This window comes from Microcaecilia unicolor, chromosome 2, assembly GCF_901765095.1.
Source record: "Microcaecilia unicolor chromosome 2, aMicUni1.1, whole genome shotgun sequence".
Classification (NCBI taxonomy): domain Eukaryota; kingdom Metazoa; phylum Chordata; class Amphibia; order Gymnophiona; family Siphonopidae; genus Microcaecilia; species Microcaecilia unicolor.
In genome coordinates, this window is record NC_044032.1 from 553,874,024 (window position 1) to 553,900,038 (window position 26,015).

Sequence of the window (26,015 nt, forward strand, 5' to 3'; positions counted from 1 at the left end):
CTTTTTATACTAACCATAAAATACTTACATACATATTTATGCATATACATTTACATAGAGAGGCATATTTTAACCCCTATATCTATTAAAAAATTTTTATCATCTCCTGATAGGTTAATCATATTTATCCTAACCCATTTCTTTTTGATGTTATGCCAGTATAAATTACATAAAATGTCATTTAAGCGTTCAACATATATAAGTACATAAGTAATGCCACACTGGGAAAAGACCAAGGGTCCATCGAGCCCAGCATCCTGTCCACGACAGCGGCCAATCCAGGCCAAGGGCACCTGGCAAGCTTCCCAAACGTACAAACATTCCACACATGTTATTCCTGGAATCTTGGATCTTTCCAAGTCCGTTTAGTAGCGGTTTATGGACTTGTCCTTTAGGAAACCGTCCAACCCCTTTTTAAACTCTGCTAAGCTAACCGCCTTCACCACTTTCTCCGGCAACGAATTCCAGAGTTTAATTACAAGTTGGGTGAAGAAAAATTTTCTCCGATTTGTTTTAAATTTACTACACTGTAGTTTCATCGCATGCCCCCTAGTCCTAGTATTTTTGGAAAGCGTGAACAGAAGCTTCACATCCACCTGTTCCACTCCACTCATTATTTTATATACCTCTATCATGTCTCCCCTCAGCCGTCTCTTCTCCAAGCTGTATAGCCCTAGCCTCCTTAGTCTTTCTTCATAGGGAAGTCGTCCCATCCCCGCTATCATTTTAGTTGCCCTTCGCTGCACCTTTTCCAATTCTACTATATCTTTCTTGAGATGCGGCGACCAGAATTGAACACAATACTCAAGGTGCGGTCGCACCACGGAGCGATACAACGGCATTATAACATCCTCACACCTGTTTTCCATACCTTTCCTAATAATACCCAACATTCTATTCGCTTTCTTAGCCGCAGCAGCACACTGAGCAGAAGGTTTCAGTGTGTTATCGACGACGACACCCAGATCCCTTTCTTGGTCCGTAACTCCTAACGTGGAACCTTGCATGACGTAGCTATAATTCGGGTTCTTTTTTCCCACATGCATCACCTTGCACTTGCTCACATTAAACATCATCTGCCATTTAGCCGCCCAGTCTCCCAGTCTCGTAAGGTCCTCTTGTAATTTTTCACAATCCTGTCGTGATTTAACGACTTTGAATAACTTTGTGTCATCAGCAAATTTAATTACCTCGCTAGTTACTCCCATCTCTAAATCATTTATAAATATATTAAAAAGCAGCGGTCCTAGCACGGACCCCTGAGGATCCCCACTAACTACCCTTCTCCATTGTGAATAACACGCACAAACCTAAATCTCCACCACCCAAGCTGCAAAGGACTCAAATACAAATCAACCTACGCATCCTGCTTCTCCTATATAAGCACGCAACTATGGAACACACTACCAAACGCCATGAAAACAACGCAAGACCTATCTAACTTCCGGAAGTCACTAAAAACCAACTTGTTCAAAAAAGCATGCCCTAAAGATGCCTGAACCCTGCAACACAATGAACCTCATACTCGAACTGGACATAACTTAATTCTTCCTCCTTTAGATTCCCTAATGTGTCTGTCACACATGATCTTTACCACAATATCACTATATATTTGTCATATCGGAACTGGCGATTGCCTTCACGGTACTATGCAAGCCACATTGAGCCTGCAAATAGGTGGGAAAATGTGGGATACAAATGCAATAAATAATAATAATAATTATAAACACGGCATTGCAAATCAATAAAATAGTGGCTGACTTGTTTCATAATAACTATATCTCTTGCTATTAGTATCTCAACCTACCTGTAATTTTCTGTGATAAAGATGACAACTCAGGCTCATCACAGAGAACTTGGACAAACTTCTTCGTCATCTTGTCTTCTGCCACTTCCAGTTCCTTTTGCTGGGGGATCTCTCCAACCACAGAATAAATATATACCAGCAACAGGAGGAGGTCATCAAGGTTGTAGTCATCATTCTTTCTCTCGCTGTGAGACTTTATCATGGGATATAACTGGTTCAAAACTCCAGGCAACTGTAGGTCCCCGATATTCTGAAACAAAAGATAATCTCCATGATATGATGGAAATAGTGGAAACACACCTTTCCAACTATACTACATGTATCTGTAACTGGAAATTCAGAAAAATGGAACACAATTAGACAGCTGTTATATGACATATATTATCATGTACATTGAAAAAAATGTCTTGCCACTTTCACTCATTTTCATTCTTTGCCAAAGAAATATGACTTGAGACCTAGATCTATCAGCATTATTATCCACATTAGGCAACTCAGATTTGGAAATTATTTTTATGCAGGCAAAACACCTGAGAGAAAGAAGATTTTATTAACGTGTTTTGTTTTTTTGTCTTACAATTTTTTTTCCTGTTCCTTTGTATTTCCAGCTCAATTGAAACCAAGGCAGAGTGGATCTGGCACCATAAGCCTTCATTTGGAACAATCTAGGGATGCTGTATCATATTACATCCCCCTACCCCACTGTACCCATTCTGGTCATTGTGATAATGATCCTGGGCTGGCTCTCATGTACCAGCACTCCATGTAAAACCCTGCAATCATAGTTCTTGACTATGGGGGGAGGGGGGCATAAAAGCAGGGGCTTTTCAGAGGGAGACCGATGTAGGCTTAAGAACTGCCTCTCCAGCCAAGGTAAATGCCAGAGAACCTTCAACTAGCAAAGTTTGTCTGGGTGGTTGTAAGGAATTAAAGCCAATCTACAGAAAGATGCCTGCTGTACATCTCTGGATTTCTCTGGTGTCATAACTGTGATGAATCAGGCTTGAGAAAGGAGTAAGGACATTGTTTTGCTGCAGCATTTCTAGTGATGTGACAGGAATCCATGACACAGGAGCTGCCCTATTACAGACACTTTAATACTATATATATATTTTTTGTAAGCTCATATATATATATATTTTTTGTAAGCTCAGTGTCAATAATGCCTGACAAAATTGTGCTCTTAGGGGACAACTTTCAAACAAAGCGCATAGGTGTTAAGTCTATGGGTACTTTATATTTGCAGATTTTACATCAGTTTTCAAAGGGAAATTTTCCCTCTGAAAATCATCTCGGTAAAAGTAATGCAAATATATGTGCATCTGCTATTTATGTGGGAACTACTTTCCTGAAACCTTAAAGTAGATACTTTTAGAAATTCAAAAGTATGCAAAATTGCAATTTTTGCCCCAGCTACGCTCCCAGGAATGCCTCTAAAATAAGCGAGAATGTGGTAATCAATTTCAAAAATCTCCATATCATATATACAAAAATTATTTTGAAAATTGTCCTCCAAGGGCCCTGTTTACTAAGCCGCACTTTAGGCACGCTAATGATAGAGATGCCCATAGGAAGAGATACAATTTTATGAGGCAGCCATATATCAACAAGAAGACCTTTTGCCAACACTCTGATGCTGGTTTTCATTGGGAATTGGACTCAATTTTGCCTTGAGGGATTTCGCTGTTCCCAGACAAGGGTCATCATATTAACATCTCCACTTTGGGATGGTCTGGTAACTATTTTACCTCAACTTCCTGTCATCCTTCCCATCAGCATTAGCAACCTATGGGACCCTTTTATTAAACTGTGTTAGGCACTAACGTGAGTCTAATGTAGCAAAAATGTCCTACTGCAGGACATGCTAAAGTGTTTTGCATTAGTTTTGCCATGCCCACTCACTAACTACATACTAAATATTTTTAGGTTTTTTTTTTGAGACGGCGGGACAGGGGTGGAAGTGGGCATTCCTGCATTAACCAGTTAGTGCATCTACATTACCATATGCTAATCGGTTAGTGCATGGATAATGCTGGAGCTCGTACCAACTACAAAATAGGTGATGGTAAGTGCTGCTGTGGTAATTTTTAAAAATGCAGAAGAAAACAGCTAAGGTGACAAAAAAAAATGCAAAGACGATGCTTTCCAAGCGTCTAAAAGTTTATTGTCCTCCCCAAGTCTCCACTAATTTCTTCAGTGGATATGGTGAAAAAATATATGAGTGAGATTCTGGGGATGGATAAGGAATCTCCTATTACACATGCTCAATACATCTGGAGTTTTAAGGGGAGGGATGGAGAGCCCCCCTTACCGGCAGTAGGAGAAGTTATGAACCTTACCTCTTTCCTGGAAAACTCATTGGAATTTATTTCTCAGAGGACAACCATGCTGGTCACCTTTGTTTTGGAGCCAGACCGGAATGCTGTTTTAAGACTTTCATTGAGACACCTAGATAAACTGTTTATGGGTTCAAAAGTTAAGAGTTTTTCCTGATCTCTCTAGGCAGACGCAGGTGAGGCGCAGGGCTTTTTTAGCCCTGCGCCCCAGAGCCGAGGCCGCGGGAGCGAATTTTGTACTGCGTTTTCCTTGTATTTGTAATATAGTGCTAGAGGGTAAACAATACCAATTCATGGACTCTAAACAGCTTATTGATTTTCTAGATGCAAGAATGGAAGTGAATGTTGTATGTCCTCCCTGAATAGCAGGCTGGAGGTTGACCTAAGAGGTGGCAGATGTAAGTTTTCTTTTCTTCCTGTTAGGTTTTCTAAATCTTGGAAATCATATTTCTTTTCTGGTGGACGAAATTATATTTGTTCTATTTCCTTGTTTTACTGATTATGGAAATGTAATGTGTTTGAGATTATATAATAAAAAATTTGTTAAAATAAAAAAAAAAAAGTTTATTGTCCTACAAACAAGACTCTTCATGGCCGTGTTCCAGCCTCTCTGGCCTGCTTCAGGAGTCTTCAGATGTTGTCTGTCTGATCACGACATTAACCTTGATGGGAATCACTGCACATCAAGAATTCACAACTATATTGTCTAAGTTCCGCTTTGCAATACTGAAATCAAAATGGCCAGTGCTAAAGCAACATTAATAAAAATGTTTTTTTGAAAATCAGGGCTTTTGTGGCTGTGGTAGAAATGACCTTAGCTTGTGAGAAAGACCCATGTAAGGGTGTGCTAAAGCCAATTTTTACTGCAGCTTTGTAAAAAGGACCCCTATACGCTTTAAAGTTGTAGGGTGCTTTCTCTTTCCCTGCAAGTCACCTTGCTGTTAATGTGGGACACCATATATTAGCAATTATAATTCAATGTAGCCCACATCATGAGAAGAAAAGAAAACATTCAAAAAGAAGTAAAATTATCTAAAAGAAAACAGAACTGTCCTTCTACATCAACATTACAACAACTCTTTTTTATCTGTACAGCTAAACAGTTTTTTCTGCACTTAAAGCTACATCTGCCACAGGAAGCTAGGCAAAAACTGAGCTAAAAGAATTAAATGAGAAAAAAAGACTAATTTTGTCTGAGAAATGTCTTAGAGAAAATTCACTTGATACAGATGTGTAAGCCAAATGCCATTATGATAAAACTTTCTGCTAGAACCTCAGAACAAGCTCTATGATCAAAATGTATTTATTTATTTATGACATTTATATCCCACATTATCCCAAACAAAGTCTGAGTTCAATGTGGCTTACAATAAACAGTATTGGATACATAACAAAGAATAATGCATAAGAAAGTAATTTGTTATAAGAATCCAATTTTACAATACAGTATCATAAACATTCTGGGATAGCTATGGATGTTTAACATTTAGAAAATCTATTATGAATGAGAAATTGTACATGAAGCAAAGAGAAAGTTAATGGTAAACAGAGTAATAACCAATTCAGGTAAGAATTAATTTTTGAGATATGGTTGTTCTTTGTGAGGGTTTGTTTGAATAGGAACGATTTGAGGATTTTGTGGAATCTAGTATATTCCTGTATATTTCTTATTTTGGGTGGTAAGGAGTTCCATCATTTGGTTACTAGGTAAGTGAAGTCTGCAGGGGATTAACTACTGCTGTGCCTTCTTTTAAGTTACTGCCTGTTCAACTCAGTGCTGGCGACCATTGAGCCTATACACTGAGTTGAACAGGCAGTAACTTAAAAGAAGGCACAGCAGTACTTAATCCCCTGAGGAAGCCGAACAGTGAAACGGGACCCCGTTAGGAGGACGTTTCTACTGCCCTACACTGCCACATAAACTAAGTTCGACTTTTAGTCATATTGAATTTTGTCACAATATTTTCACAGTTGATGTTTGTTCTGCACCAATTAAAAATTGCTTTTTGGTTTGGTTGGAGGTTTTTATGACCTATGATAGAAGCTGAGAACTGTGACTGTGATGCTGGATGGATATTATAACAGCATTTGGATGATATCACAGGCATCCAAGGTCTTTTCTCCCCACCATGCCTTTATGGTGCTAATTTACAGAGAATTCGTCTCAATCTAACCTTTGAACTGTGTCTTGACATTACTGAGTGAGGTTCCAGTAGGTATTGTTTCAAGGATCTAAGTCTGCAATACTTGTACATCAAGGGGTTTCTTACTGGAGTCTCCCAGAACACACTTAAAACTTCTGAAAAAATCACTTTAGCTCTTCCACCACTGAAAATATCTTAATAAAGCTTTAAATGTATGGCTAAAATTACTTAAATCCCCTGTAAAGTGGCCCAGTAGCACTGCAGAAAGACCTAGGTTTGATTCTCAGCTCAGGTCTTCCACCCCTGGGTCAGGGGTAGGAACATGATAAAGAACATCACAGAGACAAAGATTCGCTTAAGAAAAGAAAGCGAACTTCATTTCCACTACGTTATCCCTGACATAATTTTAAATATCTTGGTGCTTGACATTACCTCCCTAAACCAATAATTTATGGTTCCATAGAACTGAGGTGGTTTCCATGGAATTGAGGTGGGTTTCCAATTCTCATGAATAATGATAATTAAATTAATATGCTTATCCAATGTAGCAAATTCCAGGCTCCTTCAGGAAACAATTCCTTATTTTGCTCTTATGGGTTGCTGTAATTCATAGTCTCATCCCTAACGTATGCTTCTAGACAGCACATACAAAATCAAAAGATAAATCACCATGTTCATTATAAGAAAACAAATTCAATGTATATATTTAAAAAATCTGGGGAGTCAGGATTCTCTGGCAGAGCAGCATGGAATTTCTATCGAGTCTTAAGCATCTGAGTCTGGTTGAGATCAAGCACCATGAAGATAAAGGCATGATCAAAAGCTAGAACAGGTTCTTTATTCCCGCCAGTTGCTTTAGAAAACAGTGAACTAGATATAAGAATGTAATCCATGCAAGAATATGACCAATGTGAAGAGAAGAAAAACGTAAACTGTTTTAAATGAATGAAATAACCACCAAAGATCCACTAATCCTAAATCTGTTATGAATCTGAGCAATGTTCTAAATGACACTGCTGGCTTCCTCATGCTTACTATCCAAAGTAAATTACAATACAACACAATACAATGAGTCTCTTGTATCCCGCATACTCCTGTGAGAGCTGCATGCAGCTAACAATAAGAAACAGCATTCCCAGAGAGATATAGCCAAAATTCAAGTAGTTAATTCAATCAATAAAATACACATTATTGAAGGGTCTTACATAGTAAAATAGTAGATGACGGCAGAAAAAGACCTGCACGGTCCATCCAGTCTGCCCAACAAGATAACTCATATTTGCTGCTTTTTGTGTATACCCTACTTTGATTTGTACCTGTGCTCTTCAGGGCACAGACCGTATAAGTCTGCCCAGCACTATCCCCGCCTCCCAACCACCGGCTCTGGCACAGACCGTATAAGTCTGCCCAGCACTATCCCCGCCTCCCAACCACCGGCTCTGGCACAGACCGTATAAGTCTGCCCAGCACTATCCTCACCTCCCAACCACCAGCCCTGGCACAGACCGTACAAGTCTGTCCAGCACTATCCCCGCCTCCCAACCACCAGTCCCGCTTCCCACCACCGGCTCTGGCACAGACCGTATAAGTCTGCCCAGCACTATCCCCGCCTCCCAACCACCAGCCCCGCCTCCCGATCTTGACTAAGCTCCTGAGGATCCATTCCTTCAACACAGGATTCCTTTATGCTTATCCCACGCATGTTTGAATTCCGTTACCGTTTTCATTTCCACCACCTCCCGCGGGAGGGCATTCCAAGCATCCACTACTCTCTCCGTGAAAAAATACTTCCTGACATTTTTCTTGAGTCTGCCCCCCTTCAATCTCATTTCATGTGCTCTCGTTCTACCATCTTCCCATCTCCGGAAAAGGTTCGTTTGTGGATTAATACCTTTCAAATATTTGAACGTCTGTATCATATCACCCCTGTTTCTCCTTTCCTCCAGAGTATACATGTTTAGTTCAGCAAGTCTCTCCTCATACGTCTTGTAACGCAAATCCCATACCATTCTCGTAGCTTTTCTTTGCACCGCTTCAATTCTTTTTACATCCTTAACAAGATACGGCCTCCAAAACTGAACACAATACTCCAGGTGGGGCCTCACCAACGACTTATATAGGGGCATCAACACCTCCTTTCTTCTGCTGGTCACACCTCTCTCTATACAGCCTAACAACCTTCTAGCTACGGCCACCGCCTTGTCACACTGTTTCGTCGCCTTCAAATCCTCAGATACTATCACCCCAAGATCCCTCTCTCCGCCCGTACCTATCAGACTCTCCTCGCCTAACACATACGTCTCCCGTGGATTTCTATTCCCTAAGTGCATCACTTTGCATTTCTTTGCATTGAATTTTAATTGCCAAACCTTAGACCATTCTTCTAGCTTCCTCAGATCCTTTTTCATGTTTTCCACTCCCTCCTGGGTGTCCACTCTGTTACAGATCTTAGTATCATCCGCAAATAGGCAAACTTTGCCTTCTAACCCTTCGGCAATGTCACTCACAAATATATTGAACAGAATCGGCCCCAGCACCGATCCCCGAGGCACTCCACTACTCACCTTTCCCTCCTCCGAGCGAATTCCATTCACCACCACCCTCTGGCGTCTGTCCGTCAACCAGTTCCTAATCCAGTTCACCACTTCAGGTCCTATCTTCAGCCCCTCCAGTTTATTTAAGAGCCTCCTGTGGGGAACCGTGTCAAAAGCTTTGCTGAAATCTAAGTAGATTACGTCCATAGCTCGTCCCTGATTCAATTCTCCTGTCACCCAATCAAAGAACTCAATGAGATTCGTTTGGCACGATTTCCCTTTCGTAAAACCATGTTGTCTCGGATATTGCAACTTATTGGCTTCCAGAAAATTCACTATCCTTTCCTTCAGCATCGCTTCCATTACTTTTCCAATAACTGAAGTGAGGCTTACCGGCCTGTAGTTTCCAGCTTCTTCCCTATCACCACTTTTGTGAAGAGGGACCACCTCTGCCATTCTCCGATCCCTCGGAACCTTTCCCGTCTGCAAGGATATAGTAAACAAATCTTTAAGAGGACCCGCCAAAACCTCTCTGAGCTCCCTCAATATCCTGGGGTGGATCCCGTCCGGTCCCATGGCTTTGTCCACCTTTAGCTTTTCAAGTTGTTGATACACACTTTCTTCCGTGAACAGTGCTCTATCCACTTCATTCTCAATTGTACTATTTCCAGTCCATCAGGATCCTTCTCCAGGATTTTCCTCTGTGAAAACAGAACAAAACTATCTATTTAGCAAATTTGCTTTTTCTTCATCATTTTCCACATAGCGGTTCGCAGTATCTTTTAGTCTCACAATTTCCTTTTTAGTCATTCTCCTTTCACTAATATACCTGAAGAAATTTTTGTCACCCCTCCTAACATTTCTAGCCATTTGTTCTTCCGCTTGCGCCAGTCGTATCTCTCTCTTGGCTTCTTTCATTTTCATCCGGTATTCCTCCATGTGTTCCTTTTCTTGAGTTTTTCTGTATTTCTGGAACGCCAACTCTTTAGCCTTTATTTTCTCAACCACTTGCTTGGAGAACCATATTGGTTTCCTTTTTCTCTTGCTTTTATTTACTTTCCTTACATAAAGGTTTGTGGCCCTATTTATAGCTTCTTTCAGCCTGGACCACTGTCCTTCCACTTCTCGTACTTCCTCCCAGCCCATCATCTCCTTCCTCAGGTATTCCCCCATTTTACTAAAGTCAGCACGCTTGAAATCCAGGTCTTTGAGTTTTGAGTGCCCGCTCTCCACTTTAGCTGTTATATCAAGTTTGATGGTCACTGCTGCCCAGGTGGGCACTCACTCGGATATTTGACACGCTATCCCCATTTGTGAGCACCAGATCCAGTGTCGCTCCCTCCCTCGTGGGTTCCATCACCATTTGTCTGAGCAAAACACTTTGGAAAGCATCCACGATCCCTCTATTTCTTTCCGATTCCGCAGACGGAACCGTCCAATCTACATCTGGCAGATTGAAATCTCCCAGCAACAGCACCTCTCTCTTGCTTCCCAACTTTTGAATATCTGCGATCAGGTCTTTATCTAATTCCTCCAATTGTGTCGGAGGTCTGTAGACAACACCCACGTGGACAGAGGTTCTATCATCTCTTTTTAAGGTGATCCATATCGCTTCTTCCTTTCCCCAGGTCCCTGTCATTTCAGTCGCAGTGATATCATTCCTCACTTACAGAGCTACTCCGCCACCTTTACGACCCTCTCTATCCTTCCTAAATAGATTATAGCCTGGTATGTTTGCATCCCATTCATGGGAACCATTTAGCCATGTCTCTGTGATTGCAACAACATCCAAGTCTGCCTCCAACATCAGGGCCTGAAGGTCATGAACTTTATTGCTTAGACTGCGAGCATTTGTGGTCATCGCTTTCCATCTACATTTCCTGGTATGCGTTTCAACATTAGTGATTTGGCGGTTTCTTTTCTCTTTGGGTACCTTCATATCTTTTTGTTCCACTTTTATTATTTTTTCTTTGGCTTCCGTTCTGTTTTCAAGAACATCACAATGCTGTAATGGAGTAAAAGAATTTTGTAGGGGTAACACTTGTGAGGTCGGATGTTTTCTTGTCACATAACGAAGTCTGCCTGAGCCTATAGTGATCCATCTATTTTTAAGTGGTTTTATCCTTTGTGGTAGTGGTGATAATTTGGTAAAAAAAGATATGTTTTAATTACTTTCCTAAGCAAATCCTAGTGAACAGTTGATCTTATCTCCAAAGGAAGGGAGTTCCACCATTTAACTGACTGATAAGGAAAATATCCTTTAAACACAGTCTTATAAACAGTTCCCTTAGGACTGGGGTACTGCAATATCAGTGGCAATTGAGCAGACAGGGCTCTGTTTTTGTGTGCCATAGTTACAAGGTTAGCTAAATGAGCTGGAGCTAAACCATGTAAAATCTGGAAAGTCAGGGTGCACAATTTAAAAAGAATACAAGCCCTGACAGGATGCCAAAGCCTGGCTCTTCTCCCAAGCCTTTAATACAGAGGGTGACTGACTATACACCACTCTGCATCTGGACTAGCTTGCTACACACACTTTAACTTAGACCAGTTCCTTATATCTTGATTAACTGTAAAAAGAACGTGTCTATAGTTTAGCTACCCATCTATTTATCTCAACTGACTCTATACTACGCATTTTGTCCCTATTTATATATCTGCACTTAGCCCCTCAGCTATATGGTAAGCTGTATTGTAGAAAAGCATTAAATGCAATTTTAAAAATAAAGGAGAGAGTGACTTAAATCTAGATGACCTACAAATTAGTCTGGCTGCAGTATTCTGATAGGTCTGCAATTTTTTCAAAAGACCTTCTGATAAGTCTACAAATATTGCATTGCAATAGTCCAGCTGTGCTAGAAGTAAAGTTTGAGCTAATAATCTAAATGCATTCAAATTAAAATTTGACTTTATTCTGTAATTTTTTCATCATATAAAATCCCATTTTTTAAAATCACACTATGTACATAGTAGCATACTAACAAAGTAGGCAGATAAGAACCTGCATGGCCCATCACGGCATATGCATTCTTGAATCTGTTCTGTCTGCCATTTTCTGGACACAAATCGTAGAAGTCTGTCCAGCTCTGGCTTTTCTTCCCAACTATTGGAGTTGCCATCTAAGCAACATTAAGTTTTGTTTTGATCCCATTTTCTTTCCATCTTTTGTGTTTATCCCAGGCATTTTTGAATTCCATCACAGTTTTTGCCTCCACCACTTCCCCCAGGACATTCCAAGCAACCACTGCTCTCTCTGTGAAAAAGTACTTCCTGATGTAACTCCTAAATCGACATCCCCATCTATAGAAAATATTTGTTTATATATTAATTAAGATCACAAGAAAGATATAATTCACATCCCACAATTGATGCTACTTACTAATAAGATTAAGCCAGACACATGAATGGTTAAGGAGAGGAGAACTTGAAACCTAAGGATGAAAGATTAATAACTGCAATCCCGAACAGCAAATGCAGAAAACTAGTACAACAGATACTTGTAGATTCTGCAAGAAACAGCTGAAAATGGTTACTCATCTAATAGCTGGCTGTGAAGTGCTGATGGCAGAAAACATTTATTTTATTTATTACATTTGTATCCCACATTTTCCCGCATAGCAGTAGGTTCAATGTGGCTTACAGGTTCCAGACAGGAGAGTACCAACTCCGGGAATATATACAGAGTGGAAAATAGAGTAACAGTAGGTGCAAGGAAGCTGATAGGTTCCAGAAAAGAGAATACAACTCTGGAACGAATATATAGTAGCATATAGAGAGAAGTAATCCCAATGAGGCTGATAAATCTCCGGGGATGGGACTACAGCTTCTAGTGAGCAATACACAGTAGGATAAGGGTAGAAGTACACTTAAATATAACTGGAGTGGTAAAATTCGTACAGTTTGAAGTAATAGGATTATGTGGAAGGGGTATTGTTCATTTCTTAGTTCGATAGATGTGATGCATTGTTCATGAATTAGTTCGGGTCTGCTGGGTAGGCTTTCCGGAAGAGGTGAGTCCTGAGGTCTTTTCGGAATTTTAGATGGGTGTTCACAATTCTAATGTTTCTAGGTAATGCGTTCAAAGCTGGGTGCAAATGTAGGAAAAGCTGGATGCATATGTTGATTTGTATTTTAGTCCTTTACAGAAAGGTATAACAAGCTGGCATGTCTCATTCATTGAAAACTCGGTAAACATTACAATATCACTGTACTGAAAAAGCATTGGGATATTGACCCTAAGAGAATTGTGGGAAACGAAGAGGTATGATAACCTTGGATATCCAGAGGTATGATAACCTTGGATATCCCTAATCCCGACCAATAAAAATCTGAATGCATGAAATCCAGACATAGTGGTAAAAGAGGAAAACACACCAGAACGACATTAACCATAGAGGTCTCGATTCCAAGGGATTACTCTGTGAATCATGTGGAGAAAGAGAAGATTCTAAGTACCAAGAAATGCAATGTGAGACCAAGAAAATGTGGAAGAAAAATATAGAAATATTTCCCATCATTTAAGGTGCCACAGACTTGATTAAAAAAAAATTTCCAGACACATCTAGATAGGTTGCCTATACATGTTACATTTTATGGACTTCAGAGGGAAGCTCTCTTTGGCATGATGCAAGTTCCATAGTGAGCGTTAGCAGTAAATTTGAGACACCAAGATCATACTCCACATACCTAGGCTTAGGAGTGAAATTCATTCCTGTCAAGGTATGAGCAAAACTAACCCATTTGGAGAAATAGCCATCATGAGATTTGCAAAGTAAATATTTGAAAAAAAAAGGCACCCCACTGGTAAGTCACATGTTATAGCAATAATATTAATAAAAAATATCCAGGGATGAAAAAATCAGGGGAACAACTTGCCGGGGGGGGGGGGGGGGGGGGGGGGGGGAGGGGGGAGAGAGAACAGCTATTTAACATATTTATATAAATGATCTGGAAATTGGAATTACTAGTGAGGTGATTAAATTTGCAGATGACACAAAACTATTCAAAGTTGTCAAAACACATGCAGATTGTGAAAAATTGCAGGAAGACCTTAGAAAACTGGAAGACTGGGTATCCAAACGGAAGATGAAATTTAATGTAGACAAATGCAAAGTGATGCACATTGGGAAGAATAATCTGAATCATAGTTATCTGATGCTAGGGTCCACTTTAGGAGTCAGCACTCAAGAAAAAGACCTAGGTGTCACTGTAGACAATATGCTGAAATCTTCTGCCCAGTGTATGGCGGCAGCCAAAAAAGCAAACAGGATGTTAGGAATTATTTATTTTATTTATTTGTTACATTTGTATCCCACATTTTCCCACCTATTTGCAGGCTCAATGTGGCTTACATAGTACCGTAAAGGCGTTCGCCAATTCCAGTATGAACAAATACAGTAATGTTGTGGTAGAATAAGTTTCGTGTGTACAGACACATTAGGGAATCATAGAGAGGAAGAGAATCATAGAGAAGAAGAGTTATTATATGTCCATTACGAGCTTTGGTTGTGTTGTGTTGCAGGGTACAGGCATTTAAGTTGGGTCAGTAGGGTATGCCATTTTGAACAGGTTAGTTTTTAATGATTTCCGGAAGTTTAGGTGATCATAAGTTGTTTTCACGACTTTTGCTAATGCGTTCCATAGTTGTGTGCTTATATAGGAGAAGCTGGATGCAGCTTGGGTATTAGGAGAGGGATGCAAAATAAGACCAAAATATTATAATGCTTCTGCATCACTCCATGGTGCAACCTCATTTTGAGTATTGTGTTCAATTCTGGTCACCGTATCTCAGAAAACATACAGAAGAATTAGAAAAGGTTCAAAGAAGAGCAACCAAAATGAAAAAATGAATGGAACTGCTCCCATATGAGGAAAGGCTAAAAAGGTTAGGGTTCTTCAGCTTGGAAAAGAGATGGCTGAGGGTGGATATGACTGAGGTCTATAAAATTCTGTGTGGTGTGGAACGGGTGGAGGTGAATTGATTTTTCACTCATTCAGGAAGTACAAAGACTAGGGGACACTCAATGAAATTCTATAGAAATACTTTTAAAACAAATAGGAGGAAATATTTTTTTCACTCAAAGAACAGTTAAGCTCCGGAACTCATTGCTGGAGGATGTGGTAACAGTGGTTAGCATACCTGGGTTTAAAAAAGGTTTGGACAAGTTCCTGGAAGAAAAGTCCATAGTCTGTTATTCAGATGGACATGGGAGAAGCCACTACTTGCCTGGGATTGGTAGCATGGAATGGTGCTACTAATTAGGTTCCTGCCAGGAACTTGTGACCTGGATTGGTCACTGCTGGAAGCAGGATACTGGGCTAAATGCACCACTGGTCTGACTCAGTATGGCTGTTCTTATGTTCTAAAGCAACAGGTTCTATCAGCCTTACAAACTCAAAGAACTGTCAGCACTTGATTTATGTTGAAATCATGTTTATTAGGTGCATTCCAACAACAATACGATCAGGTACAATTTGCAATATAACCTTGCACAACTTTCCTTATACATCCTATCCCCTACTTACTCCCCCTATCCCATCAACCCCCCCTTCCCCGGGGTTCGTTTCTATCAAGTCCTGGCCATGGGTCTTATGCAGGGAGACTCTGGGAGGTCAGTTAAGAATTTTGCTTTGTGCCGCTGGCTGTAGTGTGTTCCAGAATCCTCTGCAGGTGCTTTCCTTCTTCTGATTCAAATTCTTTAATATTATGGCGTTCCAACTTCAATAGTTCTACCACATGATTCCGCCACAGTCCCACCTACGGTGCCAAGGGCTCTCTCCAGCATAAAAGGATAATTTCCTATAAGCACTAAACTCTGCAGAAATGGTTTAAAGCCTTGCAGTGCCGGCGGCACATTTGTTAAAAGTTCAAACAGCATCCGCGGGTGAAGTGTCATTGTACAGCCCCAGTACATTTCAACCTCTGCCAATATCTGTGACCAAAAGCGAAAGATCCTCGGGCAGGTCGAGAACATATGACCAAGGCCACCTGGCTGTCAGTGACATTTTGGGCACTCTTCTGTTTCTCCAAATCCAGCCTTATACGCTTGCTCTGGGGAAATATGCATGCGCACCGCAAATTTTTATTGTAGTTCCCAGTAACGTGTAAAAGGAGATCTGTCAGCACTTGATTTAATAAATTACGTTTTTCAATCTAGGTCTATAGGGAAAAAGCTTAGAGTCTGATATTCAAAATAAGCTAAATTAAACTTCTAAATCTGTGCCCTATTTTCAGCCAATATTCATCTTAATTTAGGGAGTTAAAAGTTATGCTCATTTTATTTATTATTATTATTACTAGTAAAAAAGGCCCGTTTCTGACACAAATGAAACGGGCGCTAGCAAGGTTTTCCTCAGAGTGTGTATGTTTGGGAGAGTGTATGTGAGAGTGACTGTTTGAGAGTCAGAGTGAAAGTGTGAGTGTGTGAGTGTGTGAGAGAGAGAGTGAGTCTGGGTGTGAGTGTGTTTGTGAGAGAGTGTGTGTGTGAGAATGAGAGTGTGTGCAAGTGTGTATGTGAGACACAGTGTGAGAGAGAGTGTGTGTGTGTGGGCGAGAGAGAGAGTGTGTGTGAGACACAGATTCTCTGTGAGAGTGAGTGTATGAGACCAAGCGAGTGTGTGAGTGACTGTGTGGCACATAGAGAGTGAATGTGATACAGTGTGAGATAGAGTGTGTGAGAGTGAGAGTCAGAAAGACATTGTATATGAGAGAGAGAGTGTGAGCCCTGCCCTCCCAATCCATGCCCATCTGTCCCCTGCCCCCTCCATTCATCCTTTTCCAGCAATTCCCCTCTCTCCCTGAGCCCTGCCCTCCCAATCCATGCCCATCCATGCTCCTCTGTCACCTGTCCCCTCCATTCATCCCTATCCAGCAATTCCCCTCTCTCCCTGAGGCCTGCCCTGCAATCCATGCCCACCCATGCTCCTCTGTCCCCTGCCCCCTCCATTCATCCCTTTCCAGCAATTTCCCTCTCTCCCTGAGCCCTGCCCTCCCAATCCATGCCCATCCATGTTCCTCTGTCACCTGCCCCCTCCATTCATCCTTATCCAGCAATTCCCCTCTCTCCCTGAGGCCTGCCCTGCAATCCATATCCATCCATGCCCATCTGTCCCCTCCATTCATCCCTATCCAGCAATTCCCCTCTCCCTGAGTCCTGCCCTTCCAATCCATGCCCATCCATGCTCCTCTGTCACCTGGCCCCTCCATTGATCCCTATCCAGCAATTCCCCTCTCTCCCTGAGGCCTGCCCTGCAATCCATATGCATCCATGCCCATCTGTCCCCTCCATTCATCCCTATCCAGCAATTCCCCTCTCCCTGAGTCCTGCCCTTCCAATCCATGCCCATCCATGCTCCTCTGTCACCTGGCCCCTCCATTGATCTCTATCCAGCAATTCCCCTCTCTCTCTGAGGCCTGCCCTGCAATCCATATCCATCCATGCCCATCTGTCCCCTCCATTCATCCCTATCCAGCAATTCCCCTCTCCCTGAGTCCTGCCCTTCCAATCCATGCCCATCCATGCTCCTCTGTTCCCTGCCGCCTCCATTCATCCTTTTCCAGCAAGTCCCCTCTCTCCCTTCCATGACCCCCCCCCCTCGCATCCATGCTCCTCTCTCTCCCATGTCCCAGCCTGGCCCGCCCTCTTCTCCCCCCCCCTTCGCATCCATGCTGTCGTTTCTCCCCTGGCCTCCCGCTCCCATTGTTCTACTTTACTGGCCACCCTCTTCTCTCCCCCCAACATCCATGTTTGTTTTTTTTCTTCTTTTTAAATTTACCTCCGTGGCAGTTCCGGCAGCGAAGCGTCAGGGAAGGAGGCGGCGCTCCCGACGTCTAGGTTTCCCTTCGCTGTGTTCCGCCTTCTTTTGACGTCATCCTTGATGTCAGAAGAAGGCGGAACACAGCGAAGGGAAGGCTAGACGTCGGGAGCGCCGCCTCCTTCCCTGACGCTTCGCTGCCGAGCGATGCGATTGGTTGAGTGTCATTGCTCCGCCCTCGACGTCATCACATTTGACGCGTGGGCGGGGCAGACACAAAGCGATCTCACCCCCTTCACTTTTAGAATGTTGGGTAAGTGAGGCTTCATTAGAACGTTGGATGTGCGTTTTATATAGAGAGATTTGTTGCATTTGTATCCCACATTTTCCCACCTATTTGCAGGCTCAATGTGGCTTACATAATGCCATAATGGTGATTGCCATTTCCGGATTGAGAAATACAAAATGGTTGTTAAGTCAGAGTAGATTAAGCAATCAAGTGTAGTGAGTTCATTTCTGGCATGAGAAATAGAGTGGTATTTCTAAAGAGTTCACGAGTGACAGGGAAAGTTAAGCAATCAAGTGTAGAGAGTTCATTCCTGGAATGAGAAGTAGAGAGGTATAACGAGAAAGTTCATTAGTGCCAAGGTACAGTTAAGCAATCCAGTGTCGACAGTTCGGTTTTGTCCTGTTCTGGTATGGGTTTTTGTTGTCTGGTATTTAGGATGGATCATTGTGGTATGCCTTTTAGAACAAGTTGGTTTTTAATAACATTCAGAAGTTTGTTAGGTTGTGTGTTGTTTTGATGGCAGTCAGCAGGGCATTCCATAATTGCGCGCTTATGTAGGAGAAACTTGATGCATATGTTGATTTATATTTTAGTCCTTTGCAGCTAGGGTAGTGAAGATTCAGGAACATGCGTGCTGATCTTTTTGCGTTTCTGGTTCGTAAGTCTACGAGGTTTGTCATGTAGACCGGAACCTCACCATGGATGATTTTATGAACCAGGGTACAGATTTTGAATGCTATATGCTCTTTAAGTGGGAGCTAGTGTAGCTTTTCCAAAGTGCTTTGAAAATGAGCCTGTTTATAAATTTAGGACTATAACAAATAAACACTCCTCTAGAATATATGAATTTAAATGTATAAGAACACTGGTGACAAGCAAGTTTCTTGGAGCACAAGCATTGAACTCATCAAGAATACAGGATGCTTCTGATCTTATAATTCACCTAGAATGCTCTCTCTGATTTTCTTTGCCCCCTTGCAAGATGAAAATCTCCTTCCTAAACACATCATTCTTCTCAGTGGATATCAGTAGCAATGTATGTTAAGGAGGGCCTTGATTCAAATAGCCTAAAAATTCTACAGGTCAAAATACACATTTTGGAATCCCTATGGATTGAAATTCCATATGTAAAGGGGAAAAGGATAGTGATAGCAGTATACTACCCTCCATCAGACAGGGATGATCAGACAGATGTAGAAATGTTATCAGAAATTAAGGAGGTTAACAAACTGAAGAACACAATAATAATGGGTGACTTCAATTACCCCAATATTGACTGGGTAAATGTAACATCAGGGCATGGTACCAGAAGATTTGAGGGTGGCCACAATTTTTTTATTTATTTTTATTTTATTTGTTGCATTTGTATCCCACATTTTCCCACCTTTTTGTAGGCTCAATGTGGCTTACATGGTACCGTAATCAGAGTTAAACGATTTCGGTATGAATGTATGGTAAAGACAGTTGGGGAGAACTTAGAGAGGGAAAGGAAGAGTTAGGATATGTCTGTTACGATCTTTGGTTAAGTTGTGTTGCAGATGTCCAGGTTTTTATGTTGGGTTGGTGGGGTATGCCCTTCTGAACAGTTCTGTTTTTAGTGCTTTCCGGAAATTCATGTGGTCAAGTGTGGTTTTTACTATGTTTGGTAGTGTGTTCCACAATTGTGCACTCAGGTAGGAAAAGCTGGAAGCATAGGTGGATTTGTATTTGAGTCCTTTGCTGCTTGGGTAATGGAGGTTTAGGTATGATCTTGCTGATTTTATGGTGTTTCTGGGTGGTAGGTCGATGAGGTCTGTCATGTATCCCGGTGCCTCGCCGTAGATGATTTTGCGAATTGTCGTACAGATTTTGAATGTGATACTTTCCTTAATTGGAAGCCAGTGTAGTTTTTCTCGGACTGGTTTGGCGCTGTCAAAAAGTGTTTTTCAATATATAAGCCGTGCTGCTGTGTTTTGGGCGGTTTGAAGTTTCTTTATGATTTGTTCCTTGCATTCCGCATAGATTCCTTTACAATAGTCTGCGTGGCTTAGCACCATTGACAGTACAAGGTTGCAAAATATTTTCCTCGGGAAGAATGGTTTCACACGTTTTAGTTTCCACATTGAGAGAAACATTTTCTTTATGGTGAGTTTAGCTTGGGACTCTAGTTGGAGGTTACGGTCGATTGTTATTCCGAGAATTTTCAGGCTGTCTGAAATAGGAAGGGTGTATCCTGAGGTGTTAATGTTTGTGGGTTTGTATGTGTTGTATTGAAACTAAACATGACCAAGACTGAGCTTCTTATCTATCCCCCTAAACCAACCTCTCCTCCTCCCCCATTCTCTATTTCTGTGGCTAACACTCTCATCCTTCCTGTCTTATCAGCTCGTAACCTTGGGGTCATCTTCGACTCCTCTCTCTCCTTCTCTGCACATATTCAACAGACTGCTAAAACCTGTCATTTCTTTCTCTATAATATCAGCAAAATTTGCCCTTTCCTTTCTGAGCACACTACCAGAAACCTCATCCACGCTCTTATCACCTCTCGCTTAGACTATTGCAACTTGCTTCTCACAGGTCTCCCACTTAGCCATCTCTCTCCTCTTCAATCTGTTCAAATTTCTGCTGCACGACTAATATTCCGCCAGGGTCTTTATGCTCATATTAGCCCTCTCCTCAAGTCACTTCACTGGCTTCCTATCCGTTTCCGCATACAGTTCAAACTCCTCTTATTGACCTATAAGTGCATTCACTCTGCAGCTCCTCAGTATCTCTCCACTCTCATCTCCCCCTACATTCGTCCCCAGGAACTCCGTTCACTGGGTAAATCTCTCTTATCTGCACCCTTCTCCTCCACCACTAACTCTAGACTCTGTTCCTTTTATCTTGCTGCACCATATGCCTGGAATAGACTTCCTGAGCTGGTACGCCAAGCTCCACCGCTGACCGTCTTCAAATCTAAGCTAAAAGCCCACCTTTTTGATGCTGCTTTTAACTCCTAACCCTTGTTCACTTGTTCAGAACCATTATTTTATCATCCTCATTTTAATATTCCCTTATCTCTTGTTTGTCCTGTTTGTCTGTCCTAATTAGATTGTAAGCTCTGTCGAGCAGGGACTGTCTCTTTATGTTCAAGTGTACAGCGCTGCGTACGTCTAGTAGCATTATAGAAATGATAAGTAGTAGTAGTAGTAGTAGTAGTATTGCTAATGAAATGATGCGACAGTGTGTTTTTTCTGTGTTGAGTTTTCATTGGAATGCGTTTGCCCATGAGCTCATGATGTTTAAATTGAGCTTGATTTTATTGGTGATTTCTGCTAAATCATGTTTGTAGGGGATGTATAGTGTGATGTTATCAGCGTAAATGAATGGATTAAGGCCATGTGTAGATAAGGCTTTGGCTAGTGGGACCATTATGAGGTTGAAAAGGATCGGTGATAGTGGGGATCCTTGTGGTACTCCAAAGTCTGGTTTCCAGGGTGACGATATGTTGATGCTCGATTTCACTTGGTATGTTCTGGTGGTTAGAAAGCCCTTAATCCAGCTGAGAGTGTTACCACCAATTCCGAAATAGTCTAGGTTCCAGAGGTGATCTGGAAAATAACACACCGGTAAGCCTGATGTCGGTACCATAGAAGATAGTAGAGACTATTATAAAGAACAAAATTACAGAGCACATTCATAAACATGGATTAATGAAACAAAGCCAACATGAAGGGAAATCTTGCCTCACAAATCTACTACACTTCTTTGAAGGGGTGAACAAACATGTGGATAAAGGTGAGCCGGTTGATATTGTGTATCTGGGTTTTCAAAAGGCATTTGACAAAGTATCTCATGAAAGACTCCAGAGGAAACTGGAGAGTCATAGGATAGGAGGTAGTAGTGTTCTATTGTGGATTAAAAACTGGTTAAAAGATGGAAAACAGAGAGTAGGGCTAAATGGCTAGTATTCTCAAAGAAGAAGGGTAGATATTGGGATTCCTCAGGAGTCTGTGCTGGGACTGCTGCTTTTTAACATATAAATGATCTAGCGATGGGAGTAACTAGTGAGGTAACTAAATTCGCTGACAACACCAAGTATTCAAAGTTGTTAAATCACAAGAGGATTGTTAAAAATTACAAGAGGACTTTACGAGACTGGGAGATTGGGCAACCAAATGGCAGATGACGTTTAATGTGAGTAAGTGCAAAGTGATGCATGTGGGAAAGAGGAACCCAAATTATAGTTATGTAATGCAAGGTTCCACATTAGGAGTCACTGCCCAGGAAAAGGATCTAGGTATCATCGTTGATGATACGTTGAAACCCTCTGTTCCCTGTGCAATGGCGGCTAAGAAAGCAAATAGAATGTTAGGAATTATTAGGAAAGAAATGGAAAACAAAAAAATGAGGACGTTATAATGCCTTTGTATCACTCCATGGTGCGACTGCACCTCAAATACTGTGTGCAGTTCTGGTCACCGCATCTCAAAAAAATATAGTGGAATGAGAAAAGGTACAGAGAAGGGCACTGAAAATCATGAAAGGGATGCGACTATGTCTCTATGAGGAAAGGCTAAAGTAGCTAGGGCTCTTCAGCTTGCAGAAAAGAATGCTGAGGGAGATATGATAGAGGTCTATAAAATAATGAGTGGAGTAGAACAGGTAGACATGAATTGCTTGTTTACTCTTTCCAAAAATACTAGGTACGCAATGAAGCTACAAAGTAGTAAATTTAAAACAAATCAGCGAAAATATTTCTTCACTCAATGTGTAATTAAACTCTGGAATTCGTTGCCAGAGAATGTGGTAAAAGCAGTTAGCTTAGTGGGGGTTTAAAAAAAGGTTTGGATAACTTCCTAAAAGAAAAGTCCATAAGTCATTAGTAAGATGGACTTGGGGAAACTCCACTGCTTGTTTCTAGGATAAACAGCATAAAATGTATTGTACTGTTTTGGGATCTTGCCAGGTACTTGTAACCTGGACTGGCCACTGTTGGAAACCAGATGTTAACCTTGATGGACCTTAGGTCTGTCCCAGTATGGCAACGCTTATGTTCTTATTTGCTAAGAAAGCTGAAATGTTCTTAAAATGGATATGAGATGGTAAAGGTCTAACAATCAAAGAAGCTTGAGATAACAGCAGCATTGGGGCAGGTATGTATGGAACAAGATAATTAGATAAATACACTGGGCAAACTGTATGTAGCATTTTGTGCATTACGATAAGAATTACTGTGCTTAATCTTGAAAGATACTGAAAGCCAGTGAAACAAGATTATATTTTCATGTTCCCATTAGTAGTATTATGGTGGTGTTCTCAATGACCTGTAGCAATTTTAGACTGACTAAAGGGAGACACTATTATAAGGCATTACAAATCAATCTTAGAGCCAATGGAATAAGTAAATGTTTTAAGATTCTCGTGGTTTAAGCAGGGAGTGATGCATATAATCCTTTGAAGAACAAAAACCATTTCACTTCCCCAACAATGCATGGTTTAAAAGAGAAAGCCTAATCAAACGTGACCCTGAGAGAAAAAACAGATTCTCACAGAAGAGAAACTGGTTCCAAAGATGGAGTCAATGGTACAGGCCTAGTACAAGAAGACCAAGTAGAGTCACATTTTCAAATGCTGAGTATCAATTTATATGTTTTCACCCAAACTCCCTCTAAAAAGAAGGATCCTGGAAATACTGATTATACTATGGAGTGGAGGCGTGGCCCATTGGCTGGTGCAGTGGATTGAGGACCTGGGGAACCGGGTTCGATTTCCTCTGCAGCTCCGTGTGATCCTGGGCAGGTCACTTAGCCCTCCATTGCCACAGGTACAATATATACTTCTTAGATTGTGAGCCCATGAGGGTCAGTACTTAGTACCTGTATAGATAACTGTACTTGTTAACACCTGTGTGAAGGCCTCAGTGCTATATCAAATGTACTAAATAAATATGAGAGGCATTTTCAAAGAACATCCAAGCCACAACTGGGACATCCTGCTCCCAATGTCCCCCTCCTCCCCCAAAAAAGTCCATCTCAAATCCATTTTCAAACAGGAAAAACATCGAGATTTCCTGTTCAAAAATACATAAGAAGGACTTTGTTGTGCTGAAAACATCCAAAATGACCAGCCTTTTTCCAAAATGAAATGTCCAAAATATAAATGCCAAAAAAAGCAGGCACAAAAACGTCCATCTGGTAACACTTGTACAAAAATATCCACACAGACATCCCTGCAGAGAGGAGTGCAGCCTAATGGTCAGTGCAGTGGACTTTTAACAATGGGACTAGGCACAAATTCCACCTTAATTCTGTTATATGTTATTGTGAGCCATCCAGGGACAGATAAAAACCTACTGTACCTAAAGATACACCACTACAATAGCCATCATGCTTGAAGGTGTTTGTTTGGCCACCTTAAGGTCATCAGATACAATCATCCCCAAGTCCCACTCTTCTTTCTTACACAGAAGCTCTTCACCCCTATACTGTACCTTTCCCTTGGGTTTTTGTGACCCAAGTGCATGATCCTGCATTTCTTAGCATTAAATCCTAGTTGCCAGTTTTCAGACCATTCTTCAAGCTTCGCCAGATCCTTTCTCATGCTATCCACACCCTTCGGGGTGTCCATCCTATTACAGAGTTTGGTATCATCCACAAAGAGACAAATCTTACCAAACAGCTCTTCCATAATATCACTCATAAAGATGTAAAAAGAGCCGGCCCAAGGACCGACCTCTGCGGTACACCGCTTGTTCTAGCCTTATGGCCCCTCTTACAGCCCTCACTCAAAAGGGGCAGGCACATGCAATTGGTCACCCAAAACCCAGCTGGCCTTCTCAAAGCTTAAGGAAGCTTTCCTATCAGCCCCTATGCTTCAACGTTCGGATATCTTGTGCCCTTTTTTGTGGGAGTGGATGCCTTCTCCACAGGTGCTGGGGCTGTTCTTTCCCAGACTTCCTCCAGTGGGAAATGGTTGCCCTCTTCCTTCTTTTCAAAGAAGTTTTTCACAGCCAAACAGAACTACACCATCAGAGAACATGAACTATTGGCCATTAAACTGGTACTGGAAGAGTGGAGACATCTACTGGAGGGGGCTTTTCATCCTTTCACAATAACAACCAATCACAAGAACTTGTTATATTTACAGGAGGTCAAAAGGCTGAACCCTCATCAGGCCAGGTGGCCTCCCACTTTGATTTCCGTTTGACCTTCCGCTCAGAGGAGAAAAACATTCAAGAAGATGCCCTCTCCAGATCTTTTGATTCCACAGGAACTATCTCCAAACACCAAACTATTGTTGACCCTGCAAAGATTCTTGCTGTCTCCAAGATCACAGTTCCTCTGGAGAAAATGCTTGTTCCAAAAGAATTAAGGGAGAATGCCTTGCTGTGGGCACACAATTCCAAACTTGCAGGGCACCTGGAAATAAAGAAAACCCTTCAACTGGTGGCATGTCAATATTGGTGGCTTCAAATGTCTCATGACGTGGAAAACTATGTCAAGTCTGTTGTCAACTATGCCAAAAATAAGCCCATGCATGCTCACCCTTTGGGTCTGCTCCAGCCTCTTCCAGCTCCTAAGTGGCCCTTGTTAGACATTGCCATGGACTTCATTATTGACCTTCCCCCCTCTCAGGGGTGCACTTCCATCTGGGTAGTGGTGGATCACTTCTCTAAGATGGTGCACTTCATCTCGATGAGCTCCTTACCCTCTGCTGCCACCTTGGCTCAATTCTTTGTAAAAGAAGTCTTCCACTTCCATGGACTACCTGAATGCATCATCAGTAACTGCGGGGTCTAGTTCACCTCCTGCTTTTGGTGGAAGTTATGTGAGAATTTTGGCACCCAATTGGATTTCTCCTCGGCATATCATTCCAAATCCAACGGATGGATGGAAAGGGTGTATCAGATCCTCAGAAGTTTCCTCTGGTCCTACATCAATGACCACCGGGATGATTAGGTGCATCCACTTCCCTGTGCTGAATCGCAATCATGTTTGTGAATCTACAAGATCTTCTCCCTTCTATGTGGTGTATGGACAACATCACCGGATTCCTGTACCGATCTGCCTCTCTTCTACCACTCCAATGACTCAACAGGGAGTCAGGAATATCCGGGGAATTTGGGACCAGAAACACCACCTGCTCACAAAAGCCTCACCTTCCCACAAGAAACAGGCTGACTGCAAT

The 26,015-nt window shown here is 41.6% G+C and overlaps 1 protein-coding gene across 2 annotated transcripts in view; it reads right to left on the bottom strand.

Annotated features, from left to right (window-relative positions):
- SCFD2 (sec1 family domain containing 2) overlaps nt 1-26,015 on the bottom strand; it is a 642,339-nt gene that overhangs the window by 381,365 nt on the left and 234,959 nt on the right. For both annotated transcript variants that reach the window (XM_030191376.1, XM_030191377.1), the window contains exon 5: nt 1,808-2,057. In XM_030191376.1, the coding sequence (XP_030047236.1) occupies nt 1,808-2,057 (250 nt within the window). The remainder of the gene's footprint in view (nt 1-1,807; nt 2,058-26,015) is intronic.